The sequence below is a fragment of the Anopheles merus genome, chromosome 2R, assembly GCF_017562075.2.
Source record: "Anopheles merus strain MAF chromosome 2R, AmerM5.1, whole genome shotgun sequence".
NCBI lineage: Eukaryota > Metazoa > Arthropoda > Insecta > Diptera > Culicidae > Anopheles > Anopheles merus.
Window position 1 is genome coordinate 18,566,585 of NC_054082.1, and position 17,364 is coordinate 18,583,948.

Genomic DNA, 17,364 nt, shown 5'->3' on the forward strand with positions numbered 1-17,364 from the left:
TATTGTTCGGTTTATGTTATTTTTTTTTTGTTTGCTTTTATTTTTACTATCATCCCCTTTAGCTATTTTCAATAAATGCTTTCCTTTTGTGTGGTACGTGTAACGGGCTATGAAGCGGGAGACCTTTCATCCAGAAAGGATAATATACTAAACAATGAAAGAAGCACAATTATGCTTCCTTTGGGATTGGCAATTAAATGCAAAACATACAAGTTTATCAATTTCTGCTAAAAATGTAACAATCAAGATCACACAATTCTAGCAAACATGTGAATAAAACAAGAAAACAAATGTGATACTCAAGCGTTTAGTAAGTTGATCTTTCCTGTTAATGTTTTCCGTTACGTTTATTAGTGTTTGAAGCTCTCGGATAACAATTGATATGTATGCATCTGTTGCTGTTACTACACCAACATTTTTACCATTCCTTCACTTCGCTGACAGTAGCTACCCACACGTCCGAAAGTTCGTTCCAAAGCGTGTTGCCGTATTTTGGGGGTTTTGCGTAACGCTTGGCGCAATTTTTTAACTATATGCACCTAATTTATTTTTGGTATTTGCTTTGTGGGAGATTTTGGTATTTGCTTTGCAACCCTACAATCAACTATTATTAACACTGGTGTGTGTGTGTATGTGTGTGAGTGGTTGTTTCTGTATGTGTGTATGCTGCTATTTATAGGCATGTACGATATGTATCGAGTTTCCCGCTTTCGGATGGATGCTTACCCATTAACAACGATTATGAGTTTATTTGCTTGTTTTGTTTTCCTTTCTTTCTTTCTTTCTTTTGTCTGCTATTGTACGTGTTTAAGTAATGTTTGGTTTGCTTGCAGTTTCGTTTCATTTTCCATTTCCTACCAATCACTTCATCTCCTCACCTTACAGTAATGTGTCATTTTTAATTTTTGTTTTTGTTTTTGTCATGCTGTCATTTTCCACTTATTTTCTTCACATTCAGCTTCTTGCTTTTAAGTCCACCCCAACAGAGCTCAACAATTAGTGGAAACAGTTTTGTCAAACAAAGTTCATCCCATCCCAGCGTTATATTCCAGTGGTCGGCAATCAAATGTATGCTTATATTAAGTAGTAGCACAGCTAAGAACAACATTTGTAACGTTTGCTTTATCGTTTACCTTTAATTTAGTTTAAGTATATAGTTTCTCGTTTCAGCATTCAATCAACAATCTAACAAGAAGGGAATTCGGGGGAGTGTTTGTGGGAGCATGTTCGGTAGGGAAGTGTTGTATCCCTGTTTTTTTTTTGGTTTAGCCTCTTCTTCGTTAAAGTTTCCCCGGCCAGTAAAAGTTTAAACACACGCAAAAGAAGGGAAAAACAGTCAATGCGGCGCAAAGCGGGACACGGATTGGAACGGAAGATGTCCCCGAAAATGGTTCAGATATGCAACCGATATCTCATAAAGCGTAAGCGTCAACAACATCGATTTCGTTGGAGCAAACGGGGTGAACAGGTGAACAACAACATGCATGAGAATCGAACATGAAACCGAATACAGCGAGATAGAAGAGCGAGAAACACGTCAATTGATTTGATTCATAGTCACCCCGGAAAAAGTGGGCAGCATTTGTGCAAAGAAAACTTGTAAGTTGTCATTTAGTATAATAGTTCGTACACGGGGATTTTGTTTTACAACCTCAAAACACAACACACCGATCCTTGGTGCCTGGTGGTCCACACGGCCGATGCGGATTTGGGGAACCGGCCGTACTCTCACAGGCTCACAAATGGGTTTTTGTTTTTGTTTTCGTTTTGTTTGCTGGGACGGTCCTATCAAAAGTCTACCAATCCGTGGAAGGGGGAGGCACATTAAGAGAACGATTCGATTAGAAATGGATGTTTCCGAACGTTGCTTACTTCCTATACACGTGTTTTTTGCAACGTTGAAAGGAGAGAGAGAGAGAGAGAGAGAGAATCGTTTTTATGGTTGGGTATGAACGCCTGGAAGGTCTCACATCTGATATGTGTGGGTTTCGAGTTTCTGTCCTATCTTATTACCGCTGCGGCCACTGCAGTTTAATCCCAGTTTTTGTGTAGTTTTATTAAAACAGCTTCTTTATATTTCTACTTTAGCTGGTTTCGTGAAACAGAGGGAGTGAAACAAACCATGCATTTTCCACCGGTGACAGATAGACCGATGCAGGTGAATCTCATTCAACCATGCATCGTTCTAGTTAGTGAAAAACATAACGCAAAATGCTCTGTCGAATCGATGAATGTTTTGCCGTGTTGTGTGTTTTTTTTTTCTTTCGTTTGCTCGTATTCCTTCCTTTAACGATGCCTACGGCTCTAGAAATCTAGAATGGGAATTTCCACCCATTTTCCAGCAGACTTTGTATGTATATATATATATTCATATGTGTATATATAGATGTGTATATATGTATGTATGTATATATGTATATCGCCTTCACTAATAATATCATTGCATATGCTGCAGTGGAATGCAGCACCGCTCGTTTGTAGTTGTTCAGGAAACGCTTATGATATGTGTTGCTTTTGATTGGGGATTTTTCCTTCCCTGCCTGCGGACTAAAGTATCAGTTCTATAGGTTCTGCGGTTCACAGTACTCCAGTACACAGTCAACAGGCCATTTTTTCCCTCACCAAACTTTCAACTTCACCGTCCAAATGCTTGCGGCGCTGCCTCGTCCCTTGTACACTAAACTCTCTAAACTCGGCACCATAACAGTACAGTAGAATATTGGAACACAAAAAGTCTGTGCTGTTACAAAACGAAACAATAAATATACAGAATCTGCTAATATCTGCACAACAAAGCGTACCAGTTTCCATCCCGTCCCATCAGCTCGTTCTCGCCTCGTTGGTATTTGTGAGCGATTTGCGCTTCGTAATTTTCCCTCTTTTGTGTACCACTGTAAACTGATTAAAACCATTTAAAGCTTGTCCATTTCTGAGAAGATACTAAAAGCAAATTCAACAACAGTGCTGCGACTGACGAAACTATCCACTTTCCAGCCAGCCGACGCGATGCACAATACCTATCTACGAACCTTTTCGTTTGGTCGCACAGCGAAAAGAAATCTGGGTTGGGAGCGAGGCAACATAGCGTAAGTTAATCATATTATCGTGCAACAAGCTTCTTTCCCACTTCCGCCACTAACAGGTCATTAAAATTTGCTACACTTTAACCACACCTTCACTGCGCCGCTTCACATTGTCTTCGGGTAAAGGGGGGGGGGGGGGGCGCATTTAACCAACTAACAGTGATAGGTAAGTATAATCTTTACTAGTTGCTTGCTTTCGTTAATGTATGTATAGTATATCCCTATATAGGTTGAATTCTCCTTCAGCTTCAGCGTACTTTGATATGTATTGGTTACCTCGTGAACATGCAATCCCAACGCAACGGCGGTTGGCTTTCCTCCGCTGTGTAGCTTCCCGTTCGGTCGCTAGTTCGCTCCTAGTGATTTGATTTGATATGTATTCGTTACACGCACTTTGTCATTTGTTCCATTCTCCTTTTTAGCTATGTTTGTGTGTTTGCTTTGTCTTTCGAAATCACATCTCCTACATCTCTTCGCCACTTCATTCCACTTAATTGCTACTATACTTTTTAATACTACACCATTCGTAGGGTCTTGTTTGGTTGTTTCTTGATATGTATTGAGTTTTGCTGATAATTCGTCACTTTATATCCATCCCCGCTCCTCCACTAAGAAGGAGGATGATGGTAAGGGTGGGGGGGGGGAGAGGGAACAGATGAGGGGGGGGGAGGGGGGGGGGAAGGAAAAGGGTGGAGACCATGCTCCCAATACTGCACGCGAATAAAGTCACCTAATGCGTTCTACATGCGCTTAGCCCGTCCGCTGCCGTGACACGGAAACCGTTCAGTCGAACCGAACGCCGGACCCGGTGGGCGCGTTTCAAAAGGCCGTATGGCCCTGGGCCGGTCCAGTGCCGGGGACGACGCTGCCCTGCGCCGCGACACTGCCGCCTCCGCCCGCGGATTGCTGCATCTGTCGCTGCGCTTCCGCCACCGGCAGATCGTCGTCCGGCTCGAGGGCCGGATTTATTCGCCCGTTTCGCTCGTCCTTGCCGACCATGGTGGCGGCACCGTACATGCGCGTCATACCGCCCGCCATTACCGAGAGCTGCAAAAGAGAAGGACATTAATGGATTGTAGCGGTCGGTGCAAGCTGTTAGCTCACCTGTTCGCCCGAATCCGACGGTTCGCCGACACGGTGCAGCTCCTCCGGTATGTTTACCACGCAGCGGAAGTAATCGTAGTGCGGTGCCAGCCGGCCCGTCTCGAACACCCACCTGGAAGCATCGGAGGTAAAGGGATGTAAGAATTGAGCTTGATTGGCGCAGGACGGTGGCTACTTACTTCGTCCACCAGGACACTCCGACGAGCGTGATCAGGCTCATGATCATGGCCATCGTTCGGAAGGGGAACATCTGTGTGCTGGTTTCCTCGTTGTAGCCCGGATAGTGGATCAGTGCGGGCAGTCCGAGCATGGCCTCGCCGCCCGACAGTCGCACCATGAACGCGATGATGTACGCCGCCAAGCTGCCGTATGTGTTGCAATGGTGCTTAAAGTGTACCACCATCAAAAGCTGCCATGGGTTAGAAAAAAGCAGGGCATTAAACATAATTTATCATGATTTGTCCAAACATGGGCAGCAAATGTCCCAATAATCGGTAGGATAATAGTCTTCTAGGGACACAACACATAAAAATGACCATAATTTAACATTCTGTAACATCGTGTCGGTTCGAATTACAACATCAAGAAAGAAGAATGAACCACAGCCCCGCAAATGACCCATCGATTTGGATGATATTGCACTGACGCCAAAAGCACAAAAGCTCCTCGCCTAACACTTACCTGCGGGAAGAGAATACAGTACACCAAGTCGGAGCACATTGACCTGCGCATGGCGATAGTTCACGAACATGAAAACGAGAAAGAAGAACAACAAGAAAAAAAAGGATAATATTGATAAATGGTTCAATCTATTCGGCTCTCGGCGGTAAAACGGTTTGCCAGTATAGACGAAGGAGGATAACGCGATCGTTCAATGTAACGCCCGAATGGTCCTTCAAGCGGGAGAAACAATATACTGAGCAAAGAAAGCGCTTGGAAAATCGACCCAATTTTGTCTTCCATTAGCATTCAGCACCCTCCCATCGTCGATGCACCAGTGGCAATGGAATAGCGTTGCTAGTGCTACACAACTAGAAGAACGCTTTTGATTCGCTACTGTCTTCATTGGCAAAGTGCTTCTATCAAGCACACTAAGCGCTCCATAACAAGGTCACGTATCGCTTACAAACACTTACGGGGTACGGGAACGTTGCAGCAAGCGCGTCCACCCACAAACGGGGACAATTATCGTATCACCAAGTGTGCTTTGCGCAGTAATCGAATGCTGTACCATCATCGGCACCAGTTCACGGACCGAACGGAAGGACGGAAACACTTACCACAAGCCGTAGATCGAGGGTATGGTGAGCGCCATAATGGTGGACAGGATGCCGACGACCAGAATCGACACACGCATGACCCATATAATTTCCATCTCCGAGGCACGCTGCCGGAAGATCAGCCGGTAAACGTTGCGGGCAAACATGGACGATGCGGACAGCACCGAGGAGTCGGCCGACGACATGACGGCGGCGGAGACGGCCCCGAGCCCAAAGAACGACACAAAGTCGGGCGTCAGGTACTGGAGCACCATCGGCAGGATCATGCTCGTTTCCTGCGTCGTCAGCGGCCACGGGCCCTTGTAGTCCGTCTCGTTCCAAGCTGCAAGAAAAAGGGCGGTAAGTTAGCGGCGGGTCGTTGGGTCGTTCGGTGGCCCGGGTTTGGCTTACGTGTTGCCTTGGCGATGGCACCGATCAGTACGGGCGGTATGGCCATCAGGATGCAGCCGAACGCAGCCACGTAGGAAAGGATCTGAGCGCGGCCGGCCGTTTTGCTGGAAAGTACACGCTGGAAGTAGACCTGCAAGGAAAATGGGAACCGTTTACTATTCAGCACACGGGTCTGCTCCCACACATCGACCAACCGTACCTGCCACGGTATGCCGCCAAAGATTAGCAACAGTCCGTAGTCGAGATAGAACCAGGTGTAGCCCTCGCCGATCTCGCCGATCCAGTCGACGTCCATCGAGGACAGGCTCTTGACGTGGTCGTTGGCCCACGCGAACGGGATGCACATCCACAGCCCGATGAAGATACAGAACAGCTGTATCACGTCGGTGTACGCCACCGAGTACAGACCCCCGAACAGGGTGTAAAAGACGGCGATGCACGCCGACAGGATGACCGAGGTCTCCTGCTCCATGTCGATGATCACCGACAGGGTAGCGCCCAGGGCGGCCAGAATGCCCGCCGCCCAGAACACCTCGCCGCACAGCGCCGGGAGAAAGAGCAGCCCGCCCATCCGCTCGCCGAAGCTGTCCTGCAGCGGGTCCAGCATCGTAATGTAACCCTGCTTTCGCATCGGGTTCGCGAAAAAGATGCCCCCTGCAATGGAACGTAACCGAGCCGGCGTATTATCGTCAAGTGCTTGTGTGGTGTAAAGATGATGCTATGAGCCTACCAAATACTAAGCTGAGCGCGTAGCCGAACGGTGCCTGACACCAGACCAGCCCGGACGTATAGATGGCTTCCGCCGTGCCGTTGATGTAACCGCCACCGACCCAGGTCGCTGTTGGGAAAGGAGGGCAACAAAACGGTTAGGGAATGAAATAAAGCTTGGTAATAAAACGTTGGCGCACAACTTCCCACACTGTATGACGGAGAAATGTTGAGTGCGAGTGTTGTGAGCGAGCTCTATGCCGCCAAGCTGCTCATAAGGGAATTCATGACCACGGGGAGCACGTGGAAGTTGTACGTGAGTTGATTTGTTAGAAGTTGCATTTGCTGACGTTCGACACTCCTAAGTAAGTGACTAAGTATTCCTAAGCCAGCTGAAACGTTCCTCCACGTACATACGTATCGTTTTTTATTTCGCAAACTTACGCCACGATAAATGTACTGATAATGTTTGTAGGGATTATTTATTATTTAACATTGAGCAAAACATTTAACAGCATTTTTGTTATACCAGGATTTATACATTTTTCATAAATTTGCTCACATTACGCACTGAGTTTTAGGAGCAAAAATGCAAAGAATTAACTATAGAACATCGAAATAATCGACCAAACTTACTCACAAACGTTTTTCATTTACAAAAAGTAATTGTATCTTGGCATTTACTACCATAATTCCATTATAGAAACAGAAAATAGACGATTTCATACGTCATAGTCAATTTAATAGTCTTAAAATCATCAAAAATAGTCCGTTTGGATGAATTTATCATATTTTAGAGTTTTTGAATTAACTCTACAATAATGATTTACATAAATTCCTGCCTTTTGTTGGTGGTCGTACATAAGAATGAGTAAGTCGCTTTACATATCCAACAAGTACAGTCTGTTCTCGAGATACGCGGTTTCTGCGTTCCCGAGCAATCCGCGCAAGTCGAATATCCGCGTAAGTCGAATTTCGCGATTTTCGTACAAAATACAATTGATTACTCGGTTTTTTGTTTATATTAAATTTAGTACTTTTATACAGTTTATCATTTATTTGATACGATTCGTGAAGAATAGTCCGATATTTTTCGCTTGTAAGTGGATTAAATTTATTACCAAAAATGTAATCTATACTGCAGTGGACAATTCTTGAAGCAAATTGTATTGATTTGACATTTGATCTGTCAAATTTAAATACCCGCGTATCTCCGAATCTGCGTAACTCGGGAATAGACTGTAGTAATATTCAGTTGCCAATTAAATATGTTCCGTTTGTTAAGTTTTCACATAACTTGCACTCCAATAGAAACCTGATAGCAACATATTGTATGTTGAATTGTGAAAAAGGTTATGGGTATTTTAAGCTAATGTGTAAAAAAAAGTTAATAAATTGTTCATAATTTCAAAATCAAAATCATAAGCCAAATTGATATTCCCATTAAAAAAACTAATACTTATTGGTAAATTTATTCCTATAAAACTAACATGAGTGTAGCTCATTTTATAACGGTTGAGGTATTTTCCTCGATTTTTGATATTCAATTAAAAACAAAACTTGTTTATATAATTTCTTTTCCAATTAAGGTTTTTTTCTATCGCTATGGGACTACAGGAACTGTATTATAGCGTTTCTATTATATAAAGAAACCCAAGCGACAAATGCTCCCATCCAAACAAAATTAAACGTTAGATAAATGTATTGTATTACCTCCAAAATGAACGAAACACCCGTTAAGCAAAACAATTTCATTTTGTTACGAAACCATTTACTGCCACCGAGCTCCAGCAGTAAATGATGCAACCTTTCCAACCACGCCAACACCATCAACATTTATCCTGCGAGAGTGATTTATTGTGCAGCAAAGTTCACTACTTTCGGCCCCAAAACCCAACAACTTCTCAGCGTCGCTCCGTATTCTTGCCAGCGAACACTTGTACGCGCGGGTAAGACTGTGAAACAGCATCTCGCGCCACCCCTTTCCCCGACCCAGCCCCGCCACTTACCGGTCATGGTGAAAATACCGACAAACAGCCCAATCGAACGTCCGGCCAGCATCACTTCCTCCTCAGAATCATTTCCGGACTCCTTTTTCCTGCCCGCCCATATCCCGACCGCTAGGATCAGGATGTAGAACAGCACAATGCTGACGACACCGGCAATATTAATCATCTTGACGCGTATTCGGGATGTGCCCTGCGCTGCTGGTCGGGCGGCTAGTTGCGGGCTTTTGGTGAGTGGGTTGCGAGACTCGATTTCCGAGACAGCGCGTATGTCAGCCTAATCACAAGCGCTTGATATCGCTACCAGCGAGTGTGGGTCGAGCTGCTGTCCGGCGTGGGCCTTTGCTTTGGACGCACAGATGCAAATCTACCGGATTGGACAAGAACGACAAACGTCCTTGACAATGGCGAAAGTTGGTCGTGCCTGTGCTTTCGGGTGACGATGTTCTTTTTTATTTATGTACTTATGTTCTTCTTCTGCACACGCGCTTCCTTCCGCACACCTTAGCTTTGACGTAACATGGCGTTTTATTATGTGTGTGTACGCGTTCGTTCCCGGAGACGTGTGCCGGCGGTGCCTGTACTTCCGGCGGTGGGTTTTTGTTTATTTATATCGCACAGTCTCGGATCGTTGTTTCGGTTCGTTCTTCAGCCAGCCACCGGTATGCTGGAATGAAAGTGGAAATGGAAAGTTTGAAGGCTGATTAAAGGATATACTCACACCGATGGACGTGCAATATGAAAAATAAATAAATGGAATATATAGATTGTAGATAGCCAGTTAAAGCCAATTATGATTACAAAATGGGTGTTATATTTGCACGGTAATCATAGTTCAAAACCATTACTTTTTCTGTGTTTGCATTAAAGGAAATCATCACTATCACTATTCACATCACCTCATCACAATCATCACTATTTACATCACCTCTTTCGAGCCTTTTGAACACTGATGTTTGCATTAAAAATAGAAAAAAGGTAACTTTTTTCTAGGATTTATCTTCACCTGCCCTAACAAAACGTTAATTGCACGTTCAATTTTAGTATCCCTTGAGTCAAGAGCCAAAATATGACACCTCTATTAGTCGAACTCTAAACGTGATGGCCAAAAACGTGTAGCAACTTCGTTCCGAACTTCGTGCAGCAGTTTGCAGAAGTCGTATAAGTCTGTTCCGACATCTACAACATCTAGGCACTATTAGACAACAATCAGAGCATCGAAAGAAAGCCCAGTTCCGAATCCGACAAGAAGCTCCATATAATACTGAAAATGAAGACCGAAGGAAAAGTCGCTACATCGCTCAAACCGGCCAAACTGCGAAATAGTACCTGGGAAACATGAAAAAACATATAGGAAAGCGGAGATTGCGTCCACTGGCTTCGCATTGGCATCACGCAATGGCACCAAACCTCAATGTGATCAGTTTAAGCGAATTTCGATATGACACCCTATTCCAGTGAATCGGTTTAACGCATGTCTTCGCTCGACATTGCGAAAATTACGGATAACTGACGGAAGGCAGCTAGCAAGCTCGTAGATTTATTGTTGTAAGTTTGCTTAAATCAAAACCTTTGAAAGGATGGATGTTCATGGAAAAAAACAGATCTCGCTTTGTTTATTTCTACAGCAAGCCGAAAGAAGTCTATTTTGTATTTGCAGACGTTTTATGAACCTTTGACCTATCACTAGTGACAATTTTGATAGAGGCTGCTACTGAGTGTGCAAAGACGTTAAAAAAAAAACTGTGTCATTGGAAACAGTCATCCTCAATGTTGGAGCCATACTAACAAATGTTACTGATTAGTTTTGCTTGCATGTACTACTAAAATTCAACCTTTTCGTTTACTTGCTTCATCGTGAAACTTAAATGCATATCTACCCATTTGTCGAAAAAGCAGTTTACATGAAAAAACGCAAATAAAAACCTTTGTCTTTCCCCCGAATCGATAAATATAAAATATTTAACAATTAGCCGCACGTCTCTTTTATCGGTCTCTTGAGACTGGCAGTGTTACAATCGATTTTACACGACGATAATTTATATTTATACACACCAAGATTAAGAATGTCAGCCTGCTGCTGTAACAAAAACTGGAGCTCATTATGTCCCTTGACTGAAGGGGTATTTACTCCAATATTGGATGTTTGTTCCGTTCAAATAAAAATGTCAAATTTCTCCATTATTGCTATTGAACATGTGGTGAGTTAATGTGACTTTAAATCCATCCTACCTAATCTACCACAAATATCACCAGCGCCACCGTCACATGCATCCTTAATTGGCCCCACCGTTTTGCCGCCAACGGGCGGCCCCCACCAGCACACCACGCTAAGACTTTCTTAGCACAAGTATTATCGAAAAAATCGTAGCACTTTTCTGCCCTGCTTGGGATTATTGATTTTGGATGCCTCCTTTCCCATGCCCATTGCCCCATACGAAGCTTTCCAGAACGTCATCGCTATTCGTCAAGGTCTGACCACTTTTCTCGGTACGGTTCCCACATATAGCCTTCTCCTCCTACCTGTACCACTCCTGAATCACGCTGAAAAGATTTGCAGTGAAGGCAGCGACAACGGCCAAAACCCACGATCATGATTTATGGTACAACTTTTCAGGCATGTTTTATCATCATCTCACTCTTCCACCGCCAGGGCGGCCCCGCCGCACGGCTTGCACGGGAATCCCTGCAACTGCACAAAATAGCTCTCTCCCTTTAGGGCACGCCGGTATTCAATACGCTGCTGAGGCATAATAAAACCGTTTGCTCACGGTGGCATTCAAATCACCTGACTCGCGTCGGTATTTTATTGTAGTTGGTGCAGCGGTACGGTGGCTTTGAGCGCCAATCGTGCCAATCATGTTCATGCGCTCGTATGGGCAAAGGCTGATGAAAACGGTGCGCGAGGGAAAGAAGGAATTTATTCGCAGTCTACAGCTATGGTACAGTGCTGTGTAGAACATACTTATGATTTAAATGATTTATAAATCGATTACAGAAGCTTCTAAATTATGTATTACATTTTAAGGAGGGTGGAGGGTACATTACATTAAGAGCATAAATTGATACTACTATTTTCGTGCAATATCCACTGAGCACAATGTGTTGAACAATTTAATTCAATCACGTCATGCAGGATTGAAGCAGTGCCAAGTGTGCAGAGAGCAGGCTCTCCGATTGTTGCATACAGCATGTTGCTTTGATAAAGTGCCAACGAATAGAGTTTATTATCTTGGTAGCTGGATAGACTAGTGGATCGACTGTAATGTTTTCAACAGATTCTATCAATTGTGTAATAAACGAGGGGGAAGTAAATGGATTGCACATCACCTATATTGTTGTACTACACATAAAGGACATTTGAAGGTCATTGAGCTATTTTACCGAGACGCCATGGAGAGTCTATGCGCGCATTTATTGTCATATTTTTCCTCCCGCTCACTCACACTAACGCGGCACAAACAAATTATGCCATGCAAAAACCATGATAAGCCAAACATGGATAGAATCAGGACAAACAAGAACATTGGAATATCGTTGCCTGCGAGACACTCCGTACATCTATTTGTATTCACCACCGCCACCACTGTCAGCATAGAAACAATTTGAAATTTAAATGAGTAAATCCTCGAAATAAGGTAATGAGCTTGTGTGCAGTGAACGCCACCCTCATCACGGCAGCTCGCGCATAAAAGCGAGCACTCTTGCAGCGACCCACGGCGGTAGCAATTTAGTCATCAACGCCATTCCGTACCACGTACCATTCCACATTAAGCTCACACAAACAAATCGAGCAGAAGAATATAAAAAATAATCTACATTTCTTTCTCTATGTCTCGACCAAAGTGCAAGCAACGTCGATTGTGAGTGACAGGATAACACGGATCGTAATCGAAGATTATTCAATTTTAATGATTTTACCCAATTTCGAGGGCCAGTTTCAAGAGGAACGGTTGGTTGGTTTAGCAGGCAAGGCAAGGGTAGCTTCGCTCAATTCAATTTTCCACCGTACCGTACGGGTGACGTATTGCTTCTGCTGCACCGTGCTCGTGAGCTATTCGTATCGAGCGGATCTTTTAACGGTATTAAATCTAGATCTTTCTTAAGCAGGAAATCATTGCCACCGGAACGAATGGGCGTCAAGCTAAGCCTTCTAACGCTCTTCGTTGCGGTAAGTGATTGATTTGATCTGAAATATGAGCTTCGCATGGGATATAATGTTCGCTAGGAGCGAGCGAAATGCTACGTACATCAGATTGCATTGTTATCAGATCCAGTTGAATAATGCACCGGCGACGATGGTCTCTTGCTGCTCCCACTATGTTATCTTTTCCATTTAGTTGGTTTGTGTGGGCTGCAGAAGTTGCGCGTGGTTTAAACAATACGTGACTTTTAAGTACAATGTGTGCTTTGTAAGCGTTATCATTTTATCGTCGTATTGTAATGCAATATGTATAAAATACAGTACAATTTTAGTAAAAAATGAGGGAAAGGTTATAATCAACAAATCATCACAAACAATGTGATTGAACATATTAGTATTTTCACAATACAATTTACCGTCGGTATTAAACATCAGGACAAATATAATGTGGACCCTTTTCAAGAACCTTGCTTGTTTGGTGTACCATTTCATTATTATATGGAATATGAAAACAATTTCACAAATTAAGATAAACATTCAATTTAATCACTAAACCAATTTAGATTTTAGCAATTCAATAAGGATTGAACTAAAATTTCCAAAACAAATGTACATTGTCATCGATTTTGTGTCCTTGTGACACAAACATTGGGTTTAATGTGAAAGTCATTGATTAACCAGGCGCCTCCACTGGTCTCAAGCAGACTTCGTTTTTATTTAGTTTCAATGATCTATCAAACAAATTTCTCGAATCTGAATTAAACAATAAACAGTAACATAAAATCACTGTTCACTAAGTCCTATATCATCTCTGAAAACGCAAAAAAACTGACCCCAGAAAAGGCTTTTTGGTGGTTTCGTATTGGCTCATCGCTTCACATTTCCTCTCCCTGTCCACACCCTCTCCACTTCTGCTTCATTGTTTCCACCCAAAATGCACGCACGATCAGTAATTAAGTTTTATGAGCTTCTCTATTTATAGCCAAACGATGTGAGCACGCGTGTGTTTGTCGTTGCCGCAAAATGGCGGAAAACGCCGATGAAGTGAAGGGGCGTGTAAAGGGAGCCGTGGGACCGCCACGGAGCAGGCTGGAATGGTGGCATATACAAACAACAACATTAACATCATGCCCTGACGGTGGCTCCAGCTCAAATGGCTCCGGTGAGAGTCATCATCTTCGCGATGAGCAAACAACCAATACACAATCGAACCGAGTTTTGCTCTCGTTCAGGGCAGCTCGAGCTTTTCGCGGCTGTACGGTGGTGAGACCATCGTGGGAAATTGTGGGTGCCATCAGGTGATGGAAAATGGCGAGCAAAAGTGAGTGAGACGCGAGTGAGCATACAAAACCTAGTTCCTATATTCTCTTCCACCGCCATTAGACTTCGTGAATGTTTACCAAGTGCGCGTGTGTGCGTGTGTTAAAAGAGCGATTCGTGAGGGCGGTCAGTGAATAAGAAGCTTTTTGGGGGGGGACGATTAACGTCAACACATGAAGCCACATGTGTGTGTGTGTGTGTGATTGTGTCGCGTTAGTATAAGTGTGTGGCGTGGAACGGTGGAACACACGAAGAAAAGACAGCGATAGACGATAGTAAAAGCAGCTACTCCTGAACCGGTGTTTGTAGCCGAGACCCGAGGTATGTACGAGAATTAGTACACGCGCGCACATGCTGAATGCACACAATCGATAAAACGACCATGCACACATACAGTTACACACACACACGCCAGTGTACCAGCTCGGGTCACGGGGTTTTACCGTTTCGGCACGTACGGGTGTAATACATCTTGTTTTCACAGAAAACTCATTTAGGCTGTGCAAATACTACTTTGTTTGTGCTTAATTGCAACTGAGACCCATCCTCCGGTAGTTAGTGAACGGTGTAGATTCAACAAAAGACATTATATTATATCAGTTGATTGAGATAATGAATGATAAAAACCAATCAGACTTAAGAAAACGGCAAGCAGCATCTTATTGGCATCGTTGTGGGATACTTTTGTGCTAAAAGACATTATATCAAATCTTTTTTTCAACTATCGGGCTTACTCTAAAAGATATAGCTGAAAGAAAAGTTCAGAATTCCTTTAAGATCTAATAGACACCTTGTATTTCAATTGGTATTTTTATTGAGCCCTTTGAGTAGAATTGTAGTATCTTCACAACTTCACAAGTAACTTATTTTATACTTATAATCTCTTCCAATTATCTAATCGAAGCTTCCCAATCGTTTGCTATAAATTAATCATTTTTTGGCTATTTTTCAAAGCCTTAAAATCAAAAGAAAAGCACAAATGTCCTGTTTATGTACTTTTATACAACTGAATCACGTAATAAATGGAGCAGTCAGTATTTGTACTAAAAAGAAACGTACAACCCAATCACAACCATCGTAATGCCAACCAAAGGGTCTATGCAGGACCTTATGCGATGAGGTGAAAAGCACACAATAGTGAGACAATGGTGAGTGGCCAGTCACTCACTGCCAGTGAGCGAAGGAATGTAAAGTAAGCGTTATGTAACGCAGCCTTCAAACACATACATTCACACATTCACACATACACAAACACGCACATCCTTGCTCATACTAAGAATTGTTTTTGCATAAGCTTACCTACCAGTTGGTGCGTTCGCTTGCTTTTCCGTGGTCGGATCGGGTTCGCTTCCAAACAGTGGTACAACAAAGTGATGCACACAACACAATTATGGATGCTGCCAACAAACACCTTGAAGGACGCTAGACGTAGTAGGCGCAGTGATGGAAGTGCGGAGGAGAAGAACCAAAGAAACAAGCGCAGCAGCAGTTGGATGAGATTACGCGTATTCCACACACACGGATTGCTTTCTTAATCTGATCACTTTTCACCGTGCACTCTTTTCAAATATTTTCAAACAAACACACACGCCTGAAGGGAAAGGCACGCGTGATATTAGGACTGGCCTCAACGAAAACCCGTCGTTCTCACCAAGCACACCACAGCACGTAACTTTCGACCGCTGCGAATTTCGAGCTTGCGCTCCACAGTTATCGTGGCTCACCGTTTGATTTGTGGTTGGAAAACATTTTGACAAATCTTAGTATGCCGTTTGTCTGCTGTCTTCTCACACCACCGAAGGGATTTCGAATTCGCACTGCACGAAATCACTCACTTGATTCCCGTAGTGGTCCTTTGGGTCACTGTGAATTCATCCTTGGCCTAAAATTCACTTAGTCACACACATGCACGTTCACTTTCTTCACAATTGTTTCTTCCCTTTATCTAGGGCGAATGTATTGCTGGCGATGTTCTGCTTCCTTGGTGAACTGCTGCTGCTGCTGCTGCTGGTGGTGCTACTGGTGCTGCTAGTGCTGAGAAGAAGCCTTGCAGAAGGGTTCGATGAATGTGCGTTTGCTTCGTAAGTAAGTGTGCAAAATGTAACGTGTGCCCTTCGCTCTGTTCGCTGCAGATAGTGTTCCCACCCCGCGGAGGGTTTTTCGGGGCTAGGCAAAAAAGCACCACCACAAACACGCACACACACACGCACAGTGGCAGGCGATGAAGTGGCTGGTCGTGGGTTTTGCCTGCACTCTACTGTCGAACGCACGGACAGCTATCGCCCCACCGTAGGGATGTCTTCTGAGACGGAGAATTTCTTGTTCTGAAGCGTAGCCCGCACATGTGCCCACCACCGAGATGCACCAGGATCTGTGTCTGCTGGCTGGTTTTGTTCACAGCACCTTTCTTTCTTTTTGTATGTGTGTGTGTGTGCTTTTTTCTTCACTCTTTCTCTCTCCTTGGAAGAGGTCTACCTCGAACGACCACGAACGCAACGATCCGATCCGGTAAGCATCAGAACCGATACTCGGGTCAAGCACTTTTCACACCGTGCGCTACACCGACGGAAAGCCACACACGGAAAAGCGCGCTCTCTCGGGCACGGGCTCTCTCTCTTTCTCCATTGTTGCCACGACGTTGGCTGAGCGTTCCGTGCGTTTCGAGCGACTTCATTCGCTCGCTGGGGGGGGGGACACGAAAGCAGTAGCCACGCTTTCTTCGCGTAAGTGTGTGTGCGTGTCCCAGCTGCGAGTCCTTCCATTGGGCAGCACCATGGGGTTCAAAGGCCACCAGCAGCAGAGCAAGCTTTCCATCCATTTTCATTTCCTGTTCACCCTTCCTCCCACTACCTGTCTCTGGCACAAATGTCTCTTCGCTTCGGCTGTGTGTGATTTGTATGAATGAAATGGTGCTGATTCGTGCGCACCCACACCGTTTACCGAGAACACTCTCTCGAAGACACACACTCACGCACACACGTACACGTACCTAATGCACACCGCCATATTTATGTGACACACGCACAGATTATTTCGAACGAGAAACTGAGCACAGGCGACAACCAAAAGGGACCCCAACATCGTGCGAGCAACGTCAAATGGAAGGAAACGCCATGCCTGCTAAGTTCGGCAAACAGAGCCTGCACTCTGTAATCTTCGCCTTTGCTGACGTAAGCACATACGTTCCCACACACGCACACACACACACACACACACACGCACGCAAAGAAAGCATTAGCGACACACGTGAAATTGTGAAACAAATAAAAAAAGCAAACAAGCAATCTAGCTCTAACGAAACTAGCTCTACGCAAAAATAGTAAAGAAAA

At 44.1% G+C, this 17,364-nt stretch overlaps 1 protein-coding gene across 2 annotated transcripts; it reads right to left on the minus strand.

The window, feature by feature from the left end:
* Positions 1 to 30: 30 nt before the first annotated feature.
* On the minus strand, positions 31 to 17,185 carry LOC121588203 (high-affinity choline transporter 1). 2 transcript variants are annotated; one of them, XM_041905895.1, is made up of 10 exons: positions 15,339 to 17,185; positions 8,575 to 9,238; positions 6,588 to 6,695; positions 6,057 to 6,511; positions 5,858 to 5,987; positions 5,468 to 5,789; positions 4,869 to 4,911; positions 4,367 to 4,596; positions 4,188 to 4,299; positions 31 to 4,130 (listed from the first exon to the last, which is right to left on the minus strand). In XM_041905895.1, the coding sequence occupies exons 2-10, from the start codon at positions 8,738 to 8,740 to the stop codon at positions 3,903 to 3,905; spliced, it is 1,794 nt and encodes a 597-aa protein (XP_041761829.1). In that variant the 5' UTR covers positions 8,741 to 9,238; positions 15,339 to 17,185; the 3' UTR covers positions 31 to 3,902. The 2 variants fall into 2 exon arrangements, with proteins under 2 accessions (XP_041761829.1, XP_041761830.1); XM_041905896.1 differs by having other exon boundaries at positions 15,335 to 17,185.
* Positions 17,186 to 17,364: the final 179 nt, after the last annotated feature.

Bases quoted from the DNA above. Each gene is read 5' to 3' on its own strand.
- LOC121588203 (XM_041905895.1), bottom strand. From the start codon at position 8,740: ATGATTAATATTGCCGGTGTCGTCAGCATTGTGCTGTTCTACATCCTG. The intron at 6,696-8,574 runs GTAAGTGGCGGG...CTTTCCCAACAG, and splicing joins CGGTATTTTCACCATGACCG to CGACCTGGGTCGGTGGCGGT. The intron at 5,988-6,056 runs GTACGGTTGGTC...TTTTCCTTGCAG, and splicing joins TTGGCGGCATACCGTGGCAG to GTCTACTTCCAGCGTGTACT.